General features: G+C 37.6%; 1 protein-coding gene across 1 annotated transcript; it reads right to left on the bottom strand.

The window, feature by feature from the left end:
* Window positions 1-7991: 7991 nt before the first annotated feature.
* Window positions 7992-10162, bottom strand: LOC146140661 (RNA exonuclease 4-like). Its single transcript, XM_083391860.1, has 4 exons — window positions 9725-10162; window positions 9042-9196; window positions 8521-8685; window positions 7992-8451 (listed from the first exon to the last, which is right to left on the bottom strand). The coding sequence occupies exons 1-4, from the start codon at window positions 10151-10153 to the stop codon at window positions 8202-8204; spliced, it is 999 nt and encodes a 332-aa protein (XP_083247986.1). The 5' UTR covers window positions 10154-10162; the 3' UTR covers window positions 7992-8201.
* Between the last annotated feature and the right edge of the window lie 12408 nt (window positions 10163-22570).

Here is a 22570-nt window from a genome sequence, read left to right as displayed (position 1 = left end):
TATCTTCGTGCTCCTCAATCGATTATGTTTATATTTCCAGACGTTTATACAAATTTTAAAGTGATTTTGTGTGTATTTTTAAAACTGATGGAGGCCAACTATAAGTAAATAAATATCTGTTAAAAAAAATTGAGAGAAAAATAACATTTGAATTAAATGTACGTGAGGTAAAACTTGCCTTTTTAACAAGCAGACGTCATAACGGAATACTTTTAGTAACAAAACAACCAAGACCGAACTAACATGGATAAATGTCGATCCACTTAACTTCATTCCACAATCGGTGCTGAACCACGTCAATTTGATATTTCTGTTGTAGTTTTACTACTACTGTTGTTATTATAATTTAACAGTCGCAGATAGTTTTGTCGATGCTAAGTATTTCAATCCGATACCAAACTTTTTGGGATGATGATCCGATGCTTCTCTATTCCACTTATTGATAGGATATATATTTATACAAACCTATAATCGCAGATTTCTGCTGTTAATTCACTTCCCGCTTATGTCACTTTATGTGTGAATTTTTGTGGCTCTTGGCCTTCACGTGGTTCATAAGCGGTAATACCGAACACTCCGCCTTTGCCGGTGTTTTTTCGCAAAATTGGCGTCAAACAGTAGCGTTTTTGATCTTTTTAGTTACTGTATCTCTATCTTGTATTATATAATTTGTTTGCCCATGCAACTTTCTTAAAAAGCGTACAAAGACCATTAAAAAAAAAAAAGTAAAACGTGTTTAATGTAAATTGCGTTGTTTTAGTTAGTCGAATGGCATTCAATCGAGGAGCTGGCAATCAAATCGAGTAACTTGTTTTCTACACAGTTTGAATTTTAGGATTTCGTCGAACAGTAAAATACATTTTATTAGCATTCTGTGTAATCTGTTATACTACTTTGCGGGATGACACATCGGATGTTCTTTAGCTCGCTTGTCGCGTAGTAAGCGTTAAGTAAAATTTCAACCAATTTCTGTTCTATGCCGCTCACAAACTGCAGAGATGTGATTCTAATGACAAACAAAGCGGACTGGCACAAGGCGACGAAATACCTAAAATGTATTTACACTCACAGAAAGGACTGTATGTTTTTTGGATATCGCGATTAAATAACGTCTGTTTTCCGTAATTCTAAATCTTTTCTACCACACACCTCTTAATTGTCCTTGTCAATCACAAACTAAGTATAATTGACGAAAAGCTATTCTGTTTTGCCGTTCAAACGTCAGTAAAAATGATTGCGGAAATAGTTCACGCTAGGCACAAAAAAGTGTAGATTGCAGGGTTGGGAATTTCCACTCGCTCGCTCGGCAATGCGGGTGCAATTCGCTCCTGGTGAGTGCTGATTGACACTAATATTGCCCTCCAAGTCAGCGCCCCTAACAAAATTCGTTGTTGTTTTTATCGGATGCAGTATGCACGCTGGCGGAACTACAACTATGAATTGGCCAACACATCACACGTGCTAGAACGTTCTACGCATTCAGCCAATTGTTAAGGTGGTCTCTAGTTACAGAAGGAAATGTTTTATTTGGTTTGCTGGCAGTTGATTAAGTTAGGACTGAAATTCCCAGACCATGTGCTTTGCGTCTGGCGACCGGAATTTGGTAGACACTCGTGGCACTAAAAAAAAGGTGCAACAAATAGCCAACTTGGAAGCGGAATTCAGCGTATTTTATGTAGGACAGCATGAAACCATAAAAATAACTGTAAAGGAAATTAAATATTATAGTAAAGTTCGCGCCCACTCAGAATTCATTAGCGCAGGGGTCGGCAAAGTGTGGGAGTTTTAGCCATTTTTAGGAGGCCGCCAGCTATTTTATTATATAGTTCTTATTGTGTAGTTGTGAGCCGCGTGATAGGCGTAGGCCTACATTCATTATACAGTATAATAAAAGTTGGTGTGACTATAAGAGTTTTTATTTTGGATCTTTGTGGCATTACAGGGATTCTGTAGGGGTAATCTTATTATTTGTTCTCATAAACAACTTTATGACGTAACGCAAACGCAGATAAACATTTGACCGTATCTATAAACAAGTAACACGGAGACGTTACCCGTTAACACGCCTCTGCTAAATGCCTTTATGGCCAGGCGATTTGTACTAAAGCCTAACGAGACGGGATCTTGACTTATTCAGTAAATCATAACTGGAACTGATCTGAACAATTTAACCAACTGAAATAATGTAACGGACAGACTTTATTATGCTGGACTGTGTCGGATTCAAATCATAGCAGAAACCAGCCTCAGTCTTTAAACTCAATCAGTTTTAGCCCTGCAGTTCCAGGACATGGGCTAGACTAGACTATAGGCTACTTTTAGCCAGGTTTAGCTGTGAAAATAAAATTGTTTTTCGTTCTTCGCGCGAATTTTGTCAGTTTAACCTAAATCTATTCAGCCAAAAGGCGTTATTCATATTATGGTATCTTGCGTCGTGTTACTCCTACACTTTGAAGTCCAATTTCTATAAGTTAGAATCCCTCACGTGTCATCCTTTTGGTAGAAGTTTACCACCATAAACAAATAAACGTTTTCTTTTTAAAGTTTGCATACCCCAACTTAAAAAAACAATCCTGAAGCTTCTCCAGTTTTTGTAATGATTTTACGTAGTGCACCTTCAATAGACCTAGGAAAAATAAAATACAAAAAGAGTTTGCCGACCCTTGGGTTAAAAAGTTTGCCGACAACTTACGCGTCCGGTAAACATTGGTAGCCTGAATGTAATATCTTCATGGCCGCACAGTGGGTCACGTACTGTACGTGCGACACGAAATGGAAATGCTTTTCGGATAAAGGCTATTTAGCTTGTCATACGGTTACCTATGTTGGTGTCTTAATCGCCATAAATGCTACTGAGTAATGCCAACTTTCGGGTAGAACGATAGAATTTTTTTAAGTACAATTATAGCTTAGGTGTATTTACCACTAATGGTAGGCAGGGCTGGGGAGTCGGTTAAAAAAAACCCGAGTCCGACTCCGGCCAAAAAAATAAACCCGAGTCGGACTCCCGAGTCCCTAGTCCGACTCCGGCCAAATGTAAGATTTTGTCGAGTCCCGATTCCAGCTCTGACTCTACAGTAGGCCTACCATATGTCCTCTTTTGGGAGGATGTGTCCTATTTTCTCAAGAAAACTGAATGGTCCTCCGAGGACGCTTAAAAATGTCCAAATGTCCTCTTTTTTCGCATTTCGGGTTAGTTGCATATACTTTTTTTTTGCGCTAGCTCTAAGTTAATATTTAATTTTTGCAATGATTTTAATGGCTTCGCTGTGTTATACAGTGTACACCACTCCTAAAGCGCTGTACAAACTCTGTTTTTGCCAACTTTAACATTAAAACGGCAAACGTTTTCGCGCGAATCGATAATATTTCTGCAATATTGCTGCTGTTGTTGTGTGTTATCACATATTTTGAAACACGATAACGCAAAGTTTAATTTTTGCGCGTACATTTTTATTTGGGCTGACATCGCAGCCTTACAACTGTGGATTGAATGCCCCCACGACACGTTTGTCAAAATCATCTCGTGCACGAGCAATTTATTGTGTGTCCAATGCTAAAATCCTCCTGAATTTACAGTTTAGCGCCAATTAAACCCAATTTTTTTTTTTTTTGAGTTTAAGTTGTCTCAGTGATATTTAATTAAAAATGCCGAAGTGCTTTTCGTAGAGAGGGGGGCGCAAGGCATGGAAAAATTACCAAGGGGGACACGGCTGAAAAAGATTAAGAACCACTTGTCTATGGCATCAGGTGGTTCTCAGCAGATGGTTTCTTTAGATTTAGACAACAACAAAGCAAAATATAAGCTATACATTATAATGCTGAAAAGGAAAATTCTGTTTACTGATGAGCTACGCCAGAAGTATCCGCGTTTCAGAAAAGGACGTGTTAGTTTCAAAGCTGAATGCAATACTTGAATATGGCACGTTTTTCACAAACGTAACAATTCTACTTTCGTTTTACTTGCAGGCAAGAAATTGTCCTCTTTTAAGGTGCTGAAAATATGGTAGCCCTACTCTGCAGCCTGTATTTTAACCATTTACGCAACTAAATTAAGGTGGATTATTTCCAATCCACTCATATTGATATCATAATTTATCCACCCGCGCGCATTACATGGTTAAAAAATATTTTACCATTTGCTATTACACTTTTACAACTTTCATTTCGCCGCCTTAACAGTTTCAAAATTTGATACTGCGCATGCGCACGTCGGACTCGGGACTCGGGTAGTTTTATGTGGTCTTACCCGAGTCCCGAATCCCGAGTCCGACTCCGCAGCCCTGATGGTAGGGATACCATCGAGTGGGGAAAGTACAGACTGAACAGTCTTCTTTTGTTTTTTTGCTGGAGTCGAACTCTGGATATTTAACACGACTCTGCAGCTCTGTCGAGAATATGGCAAATTCTTTGACCGAAGGTGACAAAAGATGAGACCTACATGTTACTCTTGCGATGGAAAAGTTATTTTCTCGGGCCCAGGAAGCACGCGATTCCGCATCTTAAATTGGAGGGTGTTTTGGATGCTATAGCTAGGTTTGCAAAACTGGCCTTGGTAATTTTAGACAGACTGGGCGATTGTTCTAAACCAGCGGTTACCAAACTTTTCTAAAAATTTTGCCTGGCGGACCCGTTGCAATTATTTTGATATTTCGCGGCCCTATAAAAGGGTCAGTTGACCCATATTTTTTGTAATACACTAGTGCAGTCACGATTCTTTCTAATGTAACAACCTTCTAACTCAGGGTGGTCCACGGTTGACTGCATCGCGGGCCACATTATTTCTTGCATATTCTTTGCGGGCCACATAAAGTAGGCTAAATGCTTACCAGAAGCGGATCAACGTTTTTCGTTTGGTCGAGGCATGAAATGTTTAAAGATAACGTCACAAAGTAGAATCGAAATATGAGACTGGAAAAACTGGTGTGCGCGAAGCCCAAACAGTTTGCGTATTTGACAAAAATTTTAATTAGAAGACTGCATTTTATAAGCGTAGAATGTTCGCGTAAAAGAGATGTTGCATACTCCCCAATCGCTAAATTACAAAGACGTTATCATTTCGTGCAAAAAGGTTTAATTAACCAGATCTATTTGGCTGAAATTGCAACTGGGTTTGGACCACCCTGTTCTGACTAATGCGAACGATTCGCTGATAGCAGGTAGTACAGCATAATGAATGCTTTATGATGTCACAATAGACATCATAAAACACGCTATATGATCGAATAATAAAGCATATCTAAAGACAATAAAGATGACAGGTAAGGAACCACTGTTCTATACAGTGCCTGTTTGCTGACAAAAAAAAATCAAAATTTTCTCTTTTCTCAAAAAACGATTAGCACACAAACAAGACCATAGGCTACCTATGTCTATACGACTAGGGACATGTGCAAATCTACCGGATTAAGTCCCAAATTCATCGGAATAGGGCCTTAATTGCCAAAATAACGCCTTAACTGTAGGTAAGGGTATGGGACAATCGGTGGCTGTCAGTCTGGCATCGGTGGTTGCATTTGAACATCCTGGTTTGACCGGCGCCGTTAGAGCGCCGCTGTTTTGGCACCGGATTTTTGGTTGTGTTTGGCGTTATTGGTGGTTTATGGGTGGGGTTGGAAAATGGGTTAGGGTTGAAATTATTACAGGATTTAGTGATGTACATGTTTAGGCCCGATTCTGGCATTTTAGGTCATATTCCGACGAATTTAGAAGACTTTTTCCGGTTTAGACGGTTCTACGACCATTAGGTATTATAGTCGTGCTTTGTTCTTATTCTTAACTGTTTTTTATTTTGACGTTGAAGTTGTTCTTATATCGGTCTTAGGGCTGGAGTCCGTCCCAAGAGATATACAAGAAGAGAAAGGTTTTAATTTCGTCCGCCGAAACCAAGCAATTGCTGGGCCGCTTGATTGAGCGATTTATGTCATTGTACTGATTGAAAAAAGCTACAACATGGCTGCCGCGCTTCATGGGCTATCTGCGTCTGCTAGTTAAAAATTAAGATTAACTAACGGCAGAGCTCTAACTGTGAAGAAGCTTGAAAACGCTAAAATCGCCTTGGTAAAGTAGCAAGAATTGGCCAAGTGGATGAGTGCGCTCTCTGTCAACAATAACGTGCCACGTATGGCGGATAAGGTTTCGCAACTGCAGTTTCTCCTATTTTTTTGGGTATGCCTTATTTTAATCGAGGAAAGCTGTATAGCGTACAACGCTAAGCTATGAGGCAGACACCCGATGAATGTACTACCGTACGTAATTCGCTTCTGACGGAGTTGGCCTACTCAGGAGTCAAACGTAATCAATAGCGTGGATATTCAGCAATCCACTTATAGGGGTGTCGTATAATTCATCCACTCATAATACATGGTTGGAAAATATTTCACCATATGCTAATCCACCTTTACAATTTTATATCAGTTTTAAAATTTGGTACTGCGCATGCACACGTCGGACTCGGGTAGTTTTACGTGGTATTACTCGAGTCCCGAGTCCGACTCCAGCAAAACAAACCGACTCCTCGAGTCCGACTCGGCAGCCCTGGTCAACACAAAGGTCGCGACTCTTCGTGTTCTAAATAAGTGACTATTTTGTCGCCGAAGAAGTTCAAAAACCTAGAATGCAAATGATGGCAGGATTGTCGCCCGTAAAGTTCCAGATGGGAGAAACGCCATTCTCACACATCGGCAAGGCATTTCGGGCCAGCTTATTTGATCTGCTGGACGCATGTTCATGATCCCTACATTAGGAGAGACACGGGATCGGGAGGGCCTTCGAGGTAGGGACGGCGTGAAAAAACATGAAGAGACCAATCGCAATTATTGTTCCTGTCGGAGGGAGGGATTGACTGGGAGACGGTCAACAGGACTAAATAGGCTGTTTTTGAAATGGATTGAATGCTGCTATACCCGGTAGCGTAAACGCTAATCTTGTTCTGTGCGTAAAAACGTCACTAGAGCTGCGCAATGTCGGCAGCAAACATTTAAAGCGAATTGTGTTTTGCTTGTTTCATTAGGTTTGGTGCCATTTTTTCCGAATCAAGTCTCGTATTTCTTAAACTGCGATATATTTAATCATGACGAGATGTTTTGTACTCGTTTGTGTTACGTAAACCTTTTTCCGTCCCGTGCAAGAACATTGTGTTTTAAACAATACCCTTGCAAAGCACCGGTGTTGTGTTAACATATAGCGTACTAGCTTCTCATGACCTACAACGCAAAGCTCCGCTTCCGAGGCGCGCCATATCTACAAATTGTACGCGGCAATAAACAGCAATCGGGGACAACTTGTTGTTTTCTGCTTGCACTTGGGCCAGGCCAAAGATAACACAACTAAATTAAAAGATGTTTAGCTTGCATCTTCCATGCGGGTTGATCAAAGTCTGCATAGTTTTAGGGAAAATGGCTTCGTGCTACCTCTCTCGTTTATATTCAGCCCTATTTATAGAACAAGCAGGGCTGCGCCATTGTATACGTGTTGATAGGATTGGTCTTTCAAAGGAAGGGTTCTCAAACATGGCCTTCTGCTATGGAGTGTTACGGATTAGGCGGCCACAAGCATATATACATTTATTTATTACAGAAAGTTAAACTCAAATTTGTGTTGTTTTTTTTGACTGGAGAGTGGAGACTCTCTTGTGAAATTACGGGATGTATTTCCAGGCGGGCCACAAAGTGTGGGTGAAGAGCTCATTTAAAAGTTATCAATGAAAGTTTAAGAATGTTTTAGGTTTACTTATTGAAAAATAATATCGGTTTTGTTTTAAGAAAAGTACATTTCCGATTATCGCACTTATTTCATCTGTATTTTTTCAAGAAAGCTCAAATGCAAAACAGATACATATTGCCCTAAATTGCAAAACTGTTTGTCAAGAAAGACCAGCTAGAATACGCCAGTTGTTAGCAGACAGCATAGTTTTCCAGCTAAATAAGTTAGGATATTAATGGCAACTACTATGCAGAACTTCTTAAGACAGGCTAAATTTCAACACCAAGCGTACAACTTTAATTTCAAGGAAATATCAATAGTTTTTACAGGAATTCGATGCCATCGCTATTGTAAATTCCTTCAATGTAAGTGTACTAACAGAATATAGCACCATTGACATCATGTTTGTTTTTCGATTTGCTCCCCCCGAGCCTGTAGACTAGAGCCACCGTCTACATCACGAGTAATATTTAATTGCCTTAATTCGTAGAATAAGGTCAAGTCTTAGATTGCTCTAGAGTAGATTTAATGAAAGCCTCACTCTTTCGTTTTTTCTTTTGATTCTTGCTTAAAGGCTTGCTTTCGGCTTCCCACTGCTTTTTGACCATTGTGTACAGTCTCATGGTAGCTTGGGCATCTTGAACAGAGCTGTGTTCACCTTTCTGCACCTGAACATCCAACAGTTTTGAACACAGCACTCTAAGCGCTGGTGATCTGCCACCAACTACATTCCGGAATGGCTTGTACCTAAACAAGAATAATTTTTATTATACTTTCAATTTATCTTAAATGAAGAGCATCATTTGGCCTTCTTACCTTGCAGTATCCCGGATGCATTTTTTGGGGTGATCAATAAACAAGACTTTTAAATCATTCCATAATGCATGTCCAACCAAGATTCTACCATCCAGGATAAAAGAAACCTCCTTCTGTACAACTTCAAATGCTTCAGCATTTACAAGGTCAGACGGCCTTATCCCACTTTGAGAGATTACATAAAAGTTATTTGTGTATTTAGTTTTAAGTAACAGATAATTCACTAAATATTAAGTAATTAATAATTGTTTAAATGAACATCTTTTAGATAAGGTTATATGGGAAACTCCGGAAGGCTGCATACTGGACGACTGTTTTTAAACAGATTATTAGAAGAAAAGTAACCTTTTAATGTTGTATACCTGAACCATTTTGTTTAAGATTACTTCTTTATTTTAAACAGACTTTACTTAAGAAGTGTATTACGGAACAAAAATCATATCAAACCCAAACTGTTTTTTTTTTGTAATATACTGGGTCAACCTTTAAGTGGCAATATAAACTATGTAAAAGTAAATTACCTGACGAATGTCCTGTAGTCGGTCACCTTCTCTTTTGGCTTAACATATTTGTCATAAATGCACTTTCCAAAGTGGTTAACTATAGAGATTCGTGCAAGAACACTTTCGCGACCACCTTCTCCAACACCAACCATTTCACAATCCATTGCAACTGCCTGTTTGGAAACACAAAATGCTTATAGAAAGGTTTTTATATACCTAAAACTGAATGTAAGCATTATAGAAACACCATAGACATATACTGGGAAACACACAATAAGACCTAAAAGCAACAATAACTAAAGCAGAAAAATATATAATACTATGTAGTATTAAGATCAAAACAGAATTAGAATTTAATCATCTGAATAAGACATCTACATGTCGGAATAAGTTATAAATTACGGGTTACCTATTCCGATTTAGACGGTATTACGACTATTGTCTTATTCCAAACTGTATTTCGACATTAATATTGTTATTATTTTGGTCTTAAGGCTAGAGTCCATATACAGGTATGTGATCTTAAAATGTTAAGCAATACCTAATTAAAAGTTTTTGCTTTTCAAGGTAAAAAACATGACTTTGAATCGTGTGTGATAAAAAGTTCAGTAACCCAAGGTAAGTAACTCTACATCTAAATTTCTTAATTTACCAATAGTGCCAACAGGTTTAAGGTAAAGTAGAATAAAAAACTAGTAAACCTTTGTTAATCCTTCATAAGCATTGGATTTTACAAGTTTCTTAGCAACTTTGGCAGACTCAGACAATTGTTTCTTTTCACTTGCAATGTTTACTATCTGATCACAGTTATTGTCAACTTCCAAAATATCTTCATAAGATATGTCATCAAACCAAACATCTGAAACTATCTTTGGTTTTGTCGTTTTTAAGTTATAGTTAATATCTTTACAGTTTTTTTTCATAAAAGGTTCAGTGTTTTCTTTTGATATGTCCTTTGTCCCCGAACTCTCATTTAGCTTCACTAATTTTCGTTTTCTATTTTTTTTTCGGGCATCAGTGTGTTGATTTTTGTGTGTTCCATTTTTGTTGGTCTTTGGAATAGGTTCCACACTGCTTGATTTTAGTTCATTTTGAAGAAGTTTCCAGTGGGCATTGCAACCACTCGACATTATGTTCCTACAAACCCTTTAAAGAAAAAATAGAGGTATTTAAAAAAGTGAATTATGTTTTGTTTAAATCTGATGATAATGCTGCCGTCTGTATGGCAAATCTTACGGGTGCACTGCCGAAAAAAATCCGGGCAACCATCAACTGGGTTCAACAAAGGTGAAAAGTTCATCCCGCTATACCAAAAAAATTGGTGCATATTCAGTTTTGGGGTGCATGTTTAGTTTATTTAAAAAATAGCGGTTGCACAGGTCTGGGCGCTCTAGAATCCTTCCACAACGCACATTATGCGGGTTAGCTTTTGGGTTTGGGTAGGTTAAGGAATTTTGTAACTTGTTGGGGTATTTGTGTCATATATTTGTTTTTGCTGCATTTGCTATATATCCGCTAAGAAAATGAAAGTTCTTGTATATTCAAGTTAAGGCAGCAATAAAGAAAGTGGGTACACAAAAAAAAATTGAGAAAAGAAAAAGACTGAGCTTTGAGCTGTTTTGAAGAATTATATTAAGATATTAACGTAAATTATATTTTAGCAAACTAAATTCATAGGGGTCGTAATTAGATTTGAACAACGACTAAATGGGTGCACAAAACAAAAAAAGGTTTGCAACCACTGTCCTAACACAAATGTGTGTTGATTTAATAATTGCAACACTGTGGTAGGATTATAGACCAGCGCCTATGTATGTCAGACTTTCCACAGTGGATAACTTTAATGCTTTTAACCTATTTACGGGTAACACTAATTTACGGAATGATGAATGGTCGGAACGCTCACAGTATTATTATTAAATATAATAACACTTGACCCACCCACACCCAAACGCTAACCCCCACCCTAACCCAAATATTGTGCGTTGGTTTAATAATTGTTTTAACGGGGTAACACCTAAATTAGTGAGCGTTCCGACCATTCATTATTCCGTAAATTAGTATTACCCCTATTTACCTAGACATAAACTAGAATATAAAACTGAAGGCCAATTTAAAGAGCAGGTTAAGCCAAACTAAAACGATTTAAAGCCCTATTACTCCTAGGCAGAAATACAAATAATAGCCAGTTTTACATTAGGACTCAAAGCTAAAACAGATACATTGCACAGCTGACACTGTATAGGGGACCTCTCAATATTAATCGCCGCACACGTTATGATTTAAGCAAAACGGCACCCCATCTGTCAAGAAATAGTGCACGCAGGACAAGAGACGGGCTCAAAACCAAAATGTGCACATTTGTGCACGCAGGACAAGAGACGGGCTCAAAACCAAAATGTGCACATTTGTGCACTTGTCATATGTGCACGAACCAAAACGTGGACATTGTCCACTTGCAATATGTGCACCTTACGTGAATTTGATTTGCTCCTAATGTGCATGTGCGCCGAAAGTGGCTAAAAAGGTGCACACTTTGTGTTCCGTGATTACTTTTTCCACCGCTTGTGATGGTAAGTAGGGTTCCTCTTTTTCCCGGATATTTTCAATCCCGGGAAACGGGATTGAAAAATGAAACTTCCCGGGAATCCCGGGATCCCGACAAAAAAATTATACATAAAATTGCGTCACTATGACGTTTGAATTTTTTTTATTTTAGCTCCAAACATTTAATTAAGCTGATTTTTGGACGTTCTTTCACTTATGTACGTGGAAAGTTATGCAAAAAACAAAACAAAAAAATACCGCATACCACAACTCATATTGTTTGGGTTAGTGTTTGGGCGAGGGTTGGTCAAGTATTATTATGTTTATTATTAATAACAACGCTTGACCAACCCTCACCCAAAGAGATTTAAACCAATGAGTGGAAAGTTGAGGAAAATGGCGAATTTGTTTAGTCGTCTGTCACGCTCTGGTGCATATGAAGAAACAACAAAGTTTCAAGGTCGTAGAGTAGGCTCGTAGTTCTGTTTGTGCCATAAACAGCCTCTGATTGGCACAGGGTTAGGCACCTTTTTTTGCCTACGATCGCCCAAAAAAGTGTTGAACAGATTGGCATGGCTTTTCAACCCTGATTTGAGTTCAGGCTAAGTCATTTAGCCGCGGTATAGAATCCTACCACAACGCAAATTATTTGGGTTAGGGTGCGGGTTAGCGTTTGGGTTAGGGTGGGTCAAGAATTACTATTAAATAATGAGTTAATGACTATAATAGTACTTGACCCACCCAAACGCTAACCCTATCCAAAATATTGTGCGTTGATTTAATACCTGTGGTAGGATTCTAGACCAGCGCCCAAAATCGTACCACAACGAAGCGAGCCGAAATTAAAATATTCAAAGAAGAATCCTACCACAATTTTGTCTGGGGGTGATATTGCTATTTGGGTAAGGGTGAGTGTTTTGGTGAGTGTATTTTTATTAAATTTATTTCTTGTTGCAATTTTTATTACAAAACTCGTTTCGTTACTGTAAAAAAACTATTAGGATTCTAGACCAGCGCCCAATTTTGTTCTCAAGAAACTGTTTTAATTACAATTTATGTAAATAGTTTATTGTGGAAATCCCTCATAGGCTCCAAGTTGAATACGTAATCAAAAAATGTGTCTTGGCCCTGTAAAATAGTTCTTAAATAAACGCTGTTGTACCAATAGTATGTATCAGTAGACTATATCCTAATGTTACTCTTTGTGATAGAAATACTCGGATCTTCTCAATTATATTTAAAAACTACATTGAAAAATTATGTCACAAATGTGCTGTCTGCCAAACTGTGACAATAGAGCACCTGTTGTGTCTCTATTTCATGTCCCTTGCAAAAAGTTTTGTAAAAATGATCAAGTTGAATGGGCTACTAACCTGGAAAAGATTATATTAGGATTTCGGAACGACTGCCATATCTTGGGTTTATATAAACGAGATGCTGTAAGGATTTGTTCTAGTCACTTTCATTCATCGGATATAATATCAAGTAAGCAATTTTTTTTCTCGGTAATTAAAAATTTTTATCAAAAGAAAACTGGTATGTTAATTTTAGACATTTGCTCTATGGTAATATTTTTAAGTTATAAACTTAATTAATAATATATTTTTACTATTATCTAAGAGGAAATAGAAGGGAATTGAAAAATGGAGCAATTCCAAAATTACAATTGCCAATAAAACAAATTGGTAACTCAATACCCAAAGAACGACCTGCTCCTAAGGCGAGAAGCACTTTGCCAACTATTTATAATAATTCGTTTGCTAATCTTGTTGGTAAAACCCAAAAAATCCCCTATGGTTGGAAAAAGTTTGTGGCATCTGAATTTGTTTCATTTAAATTGGAAGATGGCCATGATCAGTTTAAGTTTCATGTTCAAGTCGACATGAACTTAAATTTGTATGCCAGTTATTATGGGTGGGGTGCATCATCAGAAAGTAATGTCAGACTTATTGATGTTACAAAAACCACTATTTACGATGTTTTGTACTCTGTTTTGGAGTATAAAATATGTAAAGGTGTAACTCTTGAGTCTTGAGACTGCTCTCCTTCCACTTAGTTAACTCTTGCAAAAAATCATTACTAAGCCAAGATAGCCTATCATCATCTACTGAACGATAAGGTTGCAAATCTTTGTTATACCCTCCACCTAATCGAGTATTCATTAGGTCGAACCATTTATTCATTAGCCTTGCAAACCAAGCACTCCGCTTCATTTCTTCGCCACCTCTGCTTTCCATTAAACTTGCGACACTACCAGACAAAAGCTGGGCAGCATAGCAAACCCGCATTTTTGCATAGCTTTGACTGGAAAAGTGGCCCGTGTTTAACTTACAACATCTTAGCTCATCAGAATTAAATAAACTTGGAACACGACAAAAATGGTCCCACAAGATAAAATGTTGATCATATTTTAACATTTTGGTACCTGATGGCTTACTTGATCTTACGTTGTTACAAGCTGTTTTTAATAAATGCGGAGGGTTAGATATTAAAAAGATTGGAACATCTGGGTTGTACACATTACAACACTTGTAAGGAGTTTCCAATTTTAAATTATTAAGCAGTGAAAACATTTTTCTGTTGCTAGAAGCACCATCTGCTACAAGAGCCAAAACAGAAAAATGGCACGCTTTTAATTCTCTTACAACTTCCCAAAACATACTTGCAAGGTGGCATGCATTGATGTTATGGGTTGGATAAAATGCCAACGGCCTTGAAAAATCGCTCATTATGGAGCGCATGTAAAACTGCAATGCATGAGATGCTGCAACATCTGTATTTTGAGAACGTGTTCCAAGGTCAACAAAACCGACCGCGAAATTTCGGGACTTAATTGTATGAGAAATTCTGCAATATATATTTACAAACACGAAAGGCAATATTTTAATGTAAAATCACAATGCTATGGCATGCCACGTCAGATAATGTCACCTGCAGGGCTGTTAAACGAGTATTGATTGCTCGAAGTGTTTGATAAAAAGAAAAATGAATACATTCAGGTGCAGGGCTAAAAAATTAAGTGTGCACTTTTGCAGTAAATGTTTTTATGTTAACGTGGCTAAAAAAATAGGTTTGCAATTAATTAATGTGGAAAAATTTGCAAACGAAAGCTGGGAACGTTGTCCAGTTTGTGTTTGATTCTTTACCTTTTTGGATGTTGCATAAAAATATGCCTTTACTTTTTATTCTCAGTAATTATTTATTTCTCTGTAATCTAACATTAGCCTATATATTTTTTGTGTTTCTGTAGCATTTTCGTACGTTCGTCTTTAATTTCCCTTCAGTGCAGGGCTGCGGAGTCGGTTAAAAAAAACCCGAGTCCGACTCCGGCCAAAAAAAGACACCCGAGTCCTACTCCGGCCAAATGTAAGATTTTGTAGAGACCCGAGTCCAGCTCTGACTCTACAGCCTGTATTTTACCCATTTACGTAACTAAATTAAGGTGGATTTTCTACAATCCACTCATATTGGTGTCATAATTGATCCACCCGCATTACATGGTTTAAAAATATTTCACCATTTGCTATAACACTTTTACAACTTACATTTTGCCGCCTTAACAGTTTTAAAATTCGATCCTGCGAATGCGCGCGTCGGACTCGGGACTCGGGTAGTTTTACGCGGTCTTACTCGAGTCCCGAGTCCGACTCCGGCAAAACAAACCGACTCCGTCGAGTCCCGAGTCCGACTCCGACTCCGCAGCCCTGCTTCAGTGTAATTGATTTTTAATTTTTTTATTTCGATAGCATTTTCATATTACCTATCTATCGATAGTATTTCGTTTATAATCTTACTTAAAGTATTTCGCAAATATTGCCGCTGTAGTTTAGGTTGCGCTTTTCGTTTAAAAAATTTCTATTCAACCATTTCCATTTTAATCTTACGATTGGTTTTCGCCCTGTAGTGGGTATTTTTTCGTTCCCTTATTGATTTTTGTGCTATATGCGTACCGTGACGCCTTCAATTTACTGATTTTGTAAAATAAACTTTTGTGTTGAAGTTTTTTTAAATTTACGGAATTATGGCCTGACTTAACGATGTACAATCACTCATTTTAAATGTATTTCATAATAAAAATGCTTGAATTTTTAAAAAATGCAGTGAATCAGAGAGGTCGATCGAGCCACCATTGCGAAAGTTATTTTTAGGAGTCATTGATCATTTAAAAAAACAAACAATCTCAGCTGACGTATCACCATTCAATGTTCAACTAATTCTAACAATATGTTTTCCTAAGTTAACAAAATTAAAATGCAATATTGCAGTCGAATTAGATTACAAATAGTCAAACATAGATCTTTAAATACAAAAAGTGTTGCCTTACGTTTAAAAGGTCCTATCAACATGCAATTGGGTTGGGGTTACCAAAACTTGACATTTTATTCCGATAACCAATATCGTGGCCAAAAAAGTATCACAATCCGATACCCAATGACGTCATAAATATGCCCACATAAGCAGAGTAGATAAAAATTATAAACGTTTAAAAAATTTTTTAGAGGTTTTAAGGCTAAATTTGCAGGTTTAGTTACCTCCAGTTGTTAAGTTATTTTTTTAGTATTAAATTTACCCATATAATCAAAAATCCATACAATTGGGACTCAATTAAAAAAATATAATTATAAAAAAAATCGATCGAAAACTAACATGCATAATAAATTCACTCCATATAATCGGAAATCCATAGAATTGGGACTCAATTAAAAATAACAGCAAAATACTCTAGCAAAGCTAGCAATTCAGGTCAGACACAATAAACAGATCTTAAAAGATATATATATATATTTCGCCAATCAAGGCATCGTTAGAATATCTAAATAAAAACAAACGCAACAGTATAAGAATGTTAGAAACATTAAATAAAACAAAGTAAAATAACTAAAATATAAAAAAAAACTATTAAATTGTAGTGACAGCCAATGTGTGCAACCCTTGTACAGAAACAATAAGCACGGGTCGAGAGAAACGCGGCAACGCAAAACAACGGCACAAAAACTGCAAGGCAAAAAAAAATGAAGTAATGGCCCAAGGAAACGATAAGAACCAGACAAATACTACTCAATTTGGGGCAGTACCATTTTTTGAATATTAATTCTAGCTTTAATTTTGTTTAGCCATCTATCCTCACAAATATCTAACATGGGGAATGGTGGCTGGGCAACAAACTGAACAATACAACATCTGGAAATTAACGGTCTACTATCAAGAATATCGGGGTGGGATATGGCGTAGTGATGTTGCAATGCGGTTTTGTCACTTAGACCATCGTGTCAAAATGCGTTCCATAAAGAACGGTGGGTAGACCAACGGGTGGAAAACTTATTTTTGGTTTGCCCCACGTATTGTTCTTTACACAACGTGCATGTCGCAACGTATATACCGTAATTGCGGCAGGTAAGCGCTTCCTTAAGCGGTATAGCATGGCTGCGTGTGGCTATGTGTGACGTTGAGCTCATCGTTGCGATGTGTTTGCCTTGAAGGTCTTAATAATTAAGGAAAATTGGTAGCCCAAACATCCCTCTCAACAGGTTCGTTCGATTGACTTGTTTGCGGTGGGAAGTGTTCTGTCCACATGCTTGCCAGGGTGATTATTCTGTCATACCTTTAGGAAACCCAGAGCGGAGTGCCTTCAATTTTAGGTTGTAGAGGCTGTCAAGGTAATCCTGATGTTCCTCGTTGAGGCGTCGCAACGATGGATTTAAAGACTTACAGTGGGTGATGTGACACATGTGAGGAACGTTGAAGGAAGCAACGACCTATTGCAGTGTCCTTGGTGTGGTTGACGGTCTTGAATCTAAATTTGGATTTGGTAATCTGATGTTCGACATCAAGGAACACCAGTTTGCTAACCGTTTCGCTCCTGTTGGTTTGCGCAAGTTGAGCTCTGAATCAAAAGTTATAAAAATGTTGGCAAGAATATTGATGACGTTAAGCGTCGCTTTGTCACCGAAGCATAAAAATACCATATCGTCAATAAAACGTTTAAAAAAATCTGTGCTGCTTAAGGTAACAATGGCTTGGAGAATGACATAGTGGACAGCAATGTTCGCAAGGGAGACCGAAAGGTAGTACGTTTTGGTTCGCGTACATATCGCAAGTGCACAATGTGCACCTTCGAATGTGCACTGAACCGTGCACATATCACAAGCGCACATTGTGCGCGCAATGTGCACGTTTTGGTTTTGAGTCCTGTTGCAGGACAACGTACTTATTGCACGAAAGGCCTATGCAGATTTCTTCTCAAGTAAGCATGATTGAACCATAGAATACTAATTACATTGAAGGCTCACTTGTTTCGTCACACTTGAGTAAACGTGTCTGCCCACTCACCAGGGCTGCCACTCCTTGGGATTTCAGCCTAGACCTTGGGATCTGGGGATATCTGTACCATATCTTGGGAATTTTAATTCATTAACAGGAAAAAAATAACAAATGCTATATTTACTTCCTTGTTAGACGAAACTGTTCATTCATTTACTAGCTTGTGTGACGGCGTAAATGCTCCAGACCCAATCGACGATAATTATGAGAGCTATTAGAGCAGGGGTCGGTTAACATTTTAGTTATTTGGCAATGTAATAAAAACCTGCAAGAAATTTTTAAAAAATACGGGTATAACTAAAAAAAACTCACGCTCTCCGGGTGCGCCCGGACTTCAGAGGTTAACAAACACTAAATTTGAAGTTATCGCGTTTCTTGAAAGTAGGTTTATTACACTTTTCATTAGTATTCATTACCTGACAGTTGTTCCAACATTTTAATAACACAATTCTTCGTTAACATTTTGTGCGGTTCGCAGAGGCATTTATGAGTTTGGTATTGGCTCGCGACTAGAAAAAGGTTGCCGACCCCTGTGTTAGAGCTTCAATACACATGGATGTACACCACTAAGTCCGCCACAGTCTCTTGTATTTCAGCTTTTTTAATCTTGGGATATTTAGACAAGAAACCTTGGAATAAATTAAAAAACAGAGTGGCAGCCCTACCACTTACCCGATCAGTCAGAAATTAGTGCAGCTTTAAGCAAAAAGGTCTACGACAATTAGTGCATCCAAACTTCCGACTTTTAGACTTTGAGCTCTTAGAGACTTAGACAATTCACTAATTTAACTTAACAAATTTGCAAAAGAAGATTAACTTTAATAATACTTGACCTAATCCAGGGGTGACGAACCTATTTGCTGTCGCGGGCCACTTTGTCAGTTACCGCTGAGTAAGCGGGCCGCACAACTTGTTACTCATACTATAAAACCAGTTAAAATCATAAACAATTGTTCATCAAACGAAACTAATCAAAATCCATTTGAACCATAGAGCTGAAATTATTTAACGCATATTGTATTATGAAATAATAAAAAATAACAAATAAACATATAATGAAAATTTCTGCTTAATGAGAAAAGCGGAAACATTTTTGCTTTACTAAGCGCTTTATATTAGGACGAACTACCGATGTGGCAACTCTCAACTGCATACTAAGATTTTCGTCTGTTAGCCTTTGTAACGACTTTTTGTGATGTTCATTTTACAAAAAAATTGTTCGCATAGTCTAGATATGTGCTTCCAAAAACAGATGACCATTTGAGTGCGCTAACTCTTAAGTTTAAAATTCAAGCAACGGCTTGTGTATTCACCACTGTTAGCTCAGCTAAGCTTACACTCAACTAGTTACTACTGCATTATACTGAAGCAGCAACAGGTTCTTGGTGCTAAGTTATTATTAGTATATTTTTATGACACAACAATGAAAGTTGAATCCTGAATTGATGGTTATGGTATGGATTTACACAAAAGTTTCTACGATTTCTGCATGATATACGCGTTATTCAATCCGGCTATGCTTTTGATATCGCATCGCAAAGAGTAGAAGCGGTTCAAAGAAACTTCAAGACTGTCGTGGTATCACCCGAATGCTTCGCGGGCCACACGATATTCGTTCGCGGGCCACGTGTTTGTCACCCCCTGACCTAATCAAACCAAAACGCTAATCAGCACCCTAACCCAAATATTGTGCGTTGATTTATTAGTTACATAAACGATTTAGGCCTCTAATACATCAATGTGTGGCGTAACAATCCTATATACCCTGAAAGGGAAATTATCTTTCTATCTCACTTTTTTTTTATTTTTAGTGAATTTTCAACGAATATTTTTAATTTATTTATGCCGGGAGTTTACCCAACGATCCAATTATTAGTGCATTGCCACGACCTTAAGGTCTAAAAGTCGGACATTCCTGCCCTTGGATGCCCTTATTGTCAATGTAGACCTTTTGCTTAGAACCAGGGAATCGAACCGTTTGACTTTTCCGGTCCAGTTTCGGTTCGGGTTTAAGGATTTATTCGGAAATTGGTCCAGTTTCGGTTTCGAGCAATTTAAAAGTTCAGGTTCAGCTCCGGTTCGAATATCGTTATTTTAAACCGGTTCATAAAATTCCGGTTCGGATACAATATAAGCGTTATATCTAAAAATGTTGGTCGATAAATGTAAAGAATAACATTTGAATTGTAACTTATTTAATCTAAGTTAGGTGACGTATTAAAAACCCAGCAATTAATTACTGAAATATCCGAAAATGAAAAATAAACATCGTACTTGATGAATATTCATAAGTTTTTTATACAATTTCGAACATGGCATAACTTGACTCGGTAAAATTCAAGCTGTGACATCATTCCGGAGTGAATCGCTTTCGGGGTCAGGTTTGGATTCGGTTTAGTTCCGGTTCGGCTCCTTAAAATCTTAAAAAAAGAGGTTCGCAAAAAAATTGACCCAAAACCGGTTCATAAAGTTCCGGTTCGGTGCTTCGACTCGACTCCCTGCTTAGAACTGCACTAATTTCTAACAAATCGGGTGGCCCACTTGTCGCGTTTAGCGTCATATTATTCTATATGCAGGGCATACGCTTTACGTTTGTCGACTTGCTTTAACCCGATCTGAAACGCTATACCAAAGTTAAACGCAGCACACTACCCATTCTAGTGCTGCGTCGTAAAACTGATTTAAGCGCGCAGTCAAAGTTCTTTAGGACAGCAATTGCTGTTTTTTAAGAACAAGAATATTTCGCTATAAATGACTTGCTTTTATTGCTATTGCTCCAAAGCGGAGGCGTATAGCCAGGGTATTTTGCGCCCGGGACAAACTATAAAATTGTCGCCCGCTCTTTCATGTTTAAACACATTTTATTTTATATTAACATAATTTACCTTACTTTATACTAAAAACAATTCAAATTTTAATAGAACATTGTATTTAAAGAAGAATCAACGTTGTACAAATTATATATGACTCACTCAGTCAAAGATGAATGATTTACATAATCTAATAGATTTATTTTTCCTAATTTCGCTGTCACAATCTGGTCAATCACGCCATTTAAATTTGTTTTTTTCCAATGCTACTCGTAAAACGCCAAGAATAGCAAGATCACTGCGATCCTGTCCCAACAAAATAAGTTTCAATTTGCTGAACGATCGCTCACAGCTTGCAATTGAAACTGCTATTGTTAACAGAATTTGTAGTGAAATTCGCAGATTCGAAAATACGTCATCTCCATAAAACAGAATAAAACTAAAAAACTCCGAAGGAGTTTCTGGTAGAGCTTCAGTTCGGTTACTGAGCAGTTTTCTGCAATTACCAATTTTGATAAAAACCTTTCATTGATGTCCGATTGTCCGTGTCGTAGAAATTTGTGAAATCTGCGCAATTTTTTCTAGCAGTCTTGCTCGCTAATCCAGTCCTTCATGGATAGCTTTAACAGCTTCAGATCGGGAACTCCAGAGCATTTCAGACTCTTGTTTTACTATTATCGGAGCAGCTCTTTTTAACTCTTCCCTACGAATTGTTCAATAAGAGGATGCTTTCTGTCACTAGGTGGCGCACCGACCACCTCAGATAAAGTTGTAAAAGTTTACAATGACGAACGTCCTAGTCAGTCGAGACCAAAATGGCTTTATGAAGGGTAAATGTATTGAAGATAATCTCTGCTGCTCTGTGATCTTATCGATTCCTCCGATTTTTATAAAATTCCGGGTTCCATACTTTCTTTGGACATTTACAAAGCATTTGACACTGTTGGTTAGGATTTTTTTTTTAATATTGACTGGATAAAATGTTGTTATACGGAACCTGCCTGTAAAATAACCAACACCAACCTTTTTAGGTGTCAGGCAACGACCCACTATCTCCGACACTTTTTTTGCTATGTATCGAATGTCTAGCAACGGCGTTCAAGATGTTTTTTTTCTCAAATATGGGTGAACGATTACACATTATCTTTTAGAACTAAATGTGAAGCTGCAAGGACAACATCAGTTAGCGAACAAGATAGCCGAACATATATTCTCATTTCAAGCAAAACTAAAGCATTTTTAGATCTCGATTGAGCAAAGCATCCCTGACTGACTTTCCTCTTCTACAAAAGGTTCAAATTCAAAACATATACTGTAAAAATGAGAAAACATTTACTGCAAAAAGGTTGAAAAGTTAACTTCGGCATCTGAAACTCCTTTTGCAGCTTTTCGAAAACACAATACCGACTTTCAACATTTTGCTCAACCAATTTCACCTCATTTTGGAAAAGAATATTACACCTAGCTTTGAATTTGAAATAATAGAATTGCAAACGTCGATCTCAAGCGAGCTTACTATAAAAAAGATGTTCTTACGTTTTACAGAAGCAACGTGTATGGAAATTACATAAATCTAGAAAATACCGCGAGAAAAACAATCTCTTGTTTCGGAAGCACATATTGCTATGAGCATTTCTTTTCAAAAATGAAGCTGTTAAAGACAAAATGCAGGAATCAGCTCACAGATAAGCGCTTGTCAAGTCAACATCGAGTTGCCACTTCTGTCAAAGTTAACATTGGCAAAACCTCCGAAGAAAGTTCTTCATACCACTTATACCAGACATATCATTATTCACTTACTCAATGAGTAACTTGATAGTGTACGGTTTTCCAATAAATAAAATAGTTCAAAAAAAGCATGTGTTGTTC

The sequence above is a fragment of the Ascidiella aspersa genome, chromosome 6 (assembly GCF_963924565.1).
Source record: "Ascidiella aspersa chromosome 6, kaAscAspe10.2, whole genome shotgun sequence".
Lineage (NCBI taxonomy): Eukaryota > Metazoa > Chordata > Ascidiacea > Phlebobranchia > Ascidiidae > Ascidiella > Ascidiella aspersa.
The sequence above is the reverse complement of the archived record's forward strand: the minus strand, read 5'-3'. Positions and strand labels throughout refer to the sequence as shown.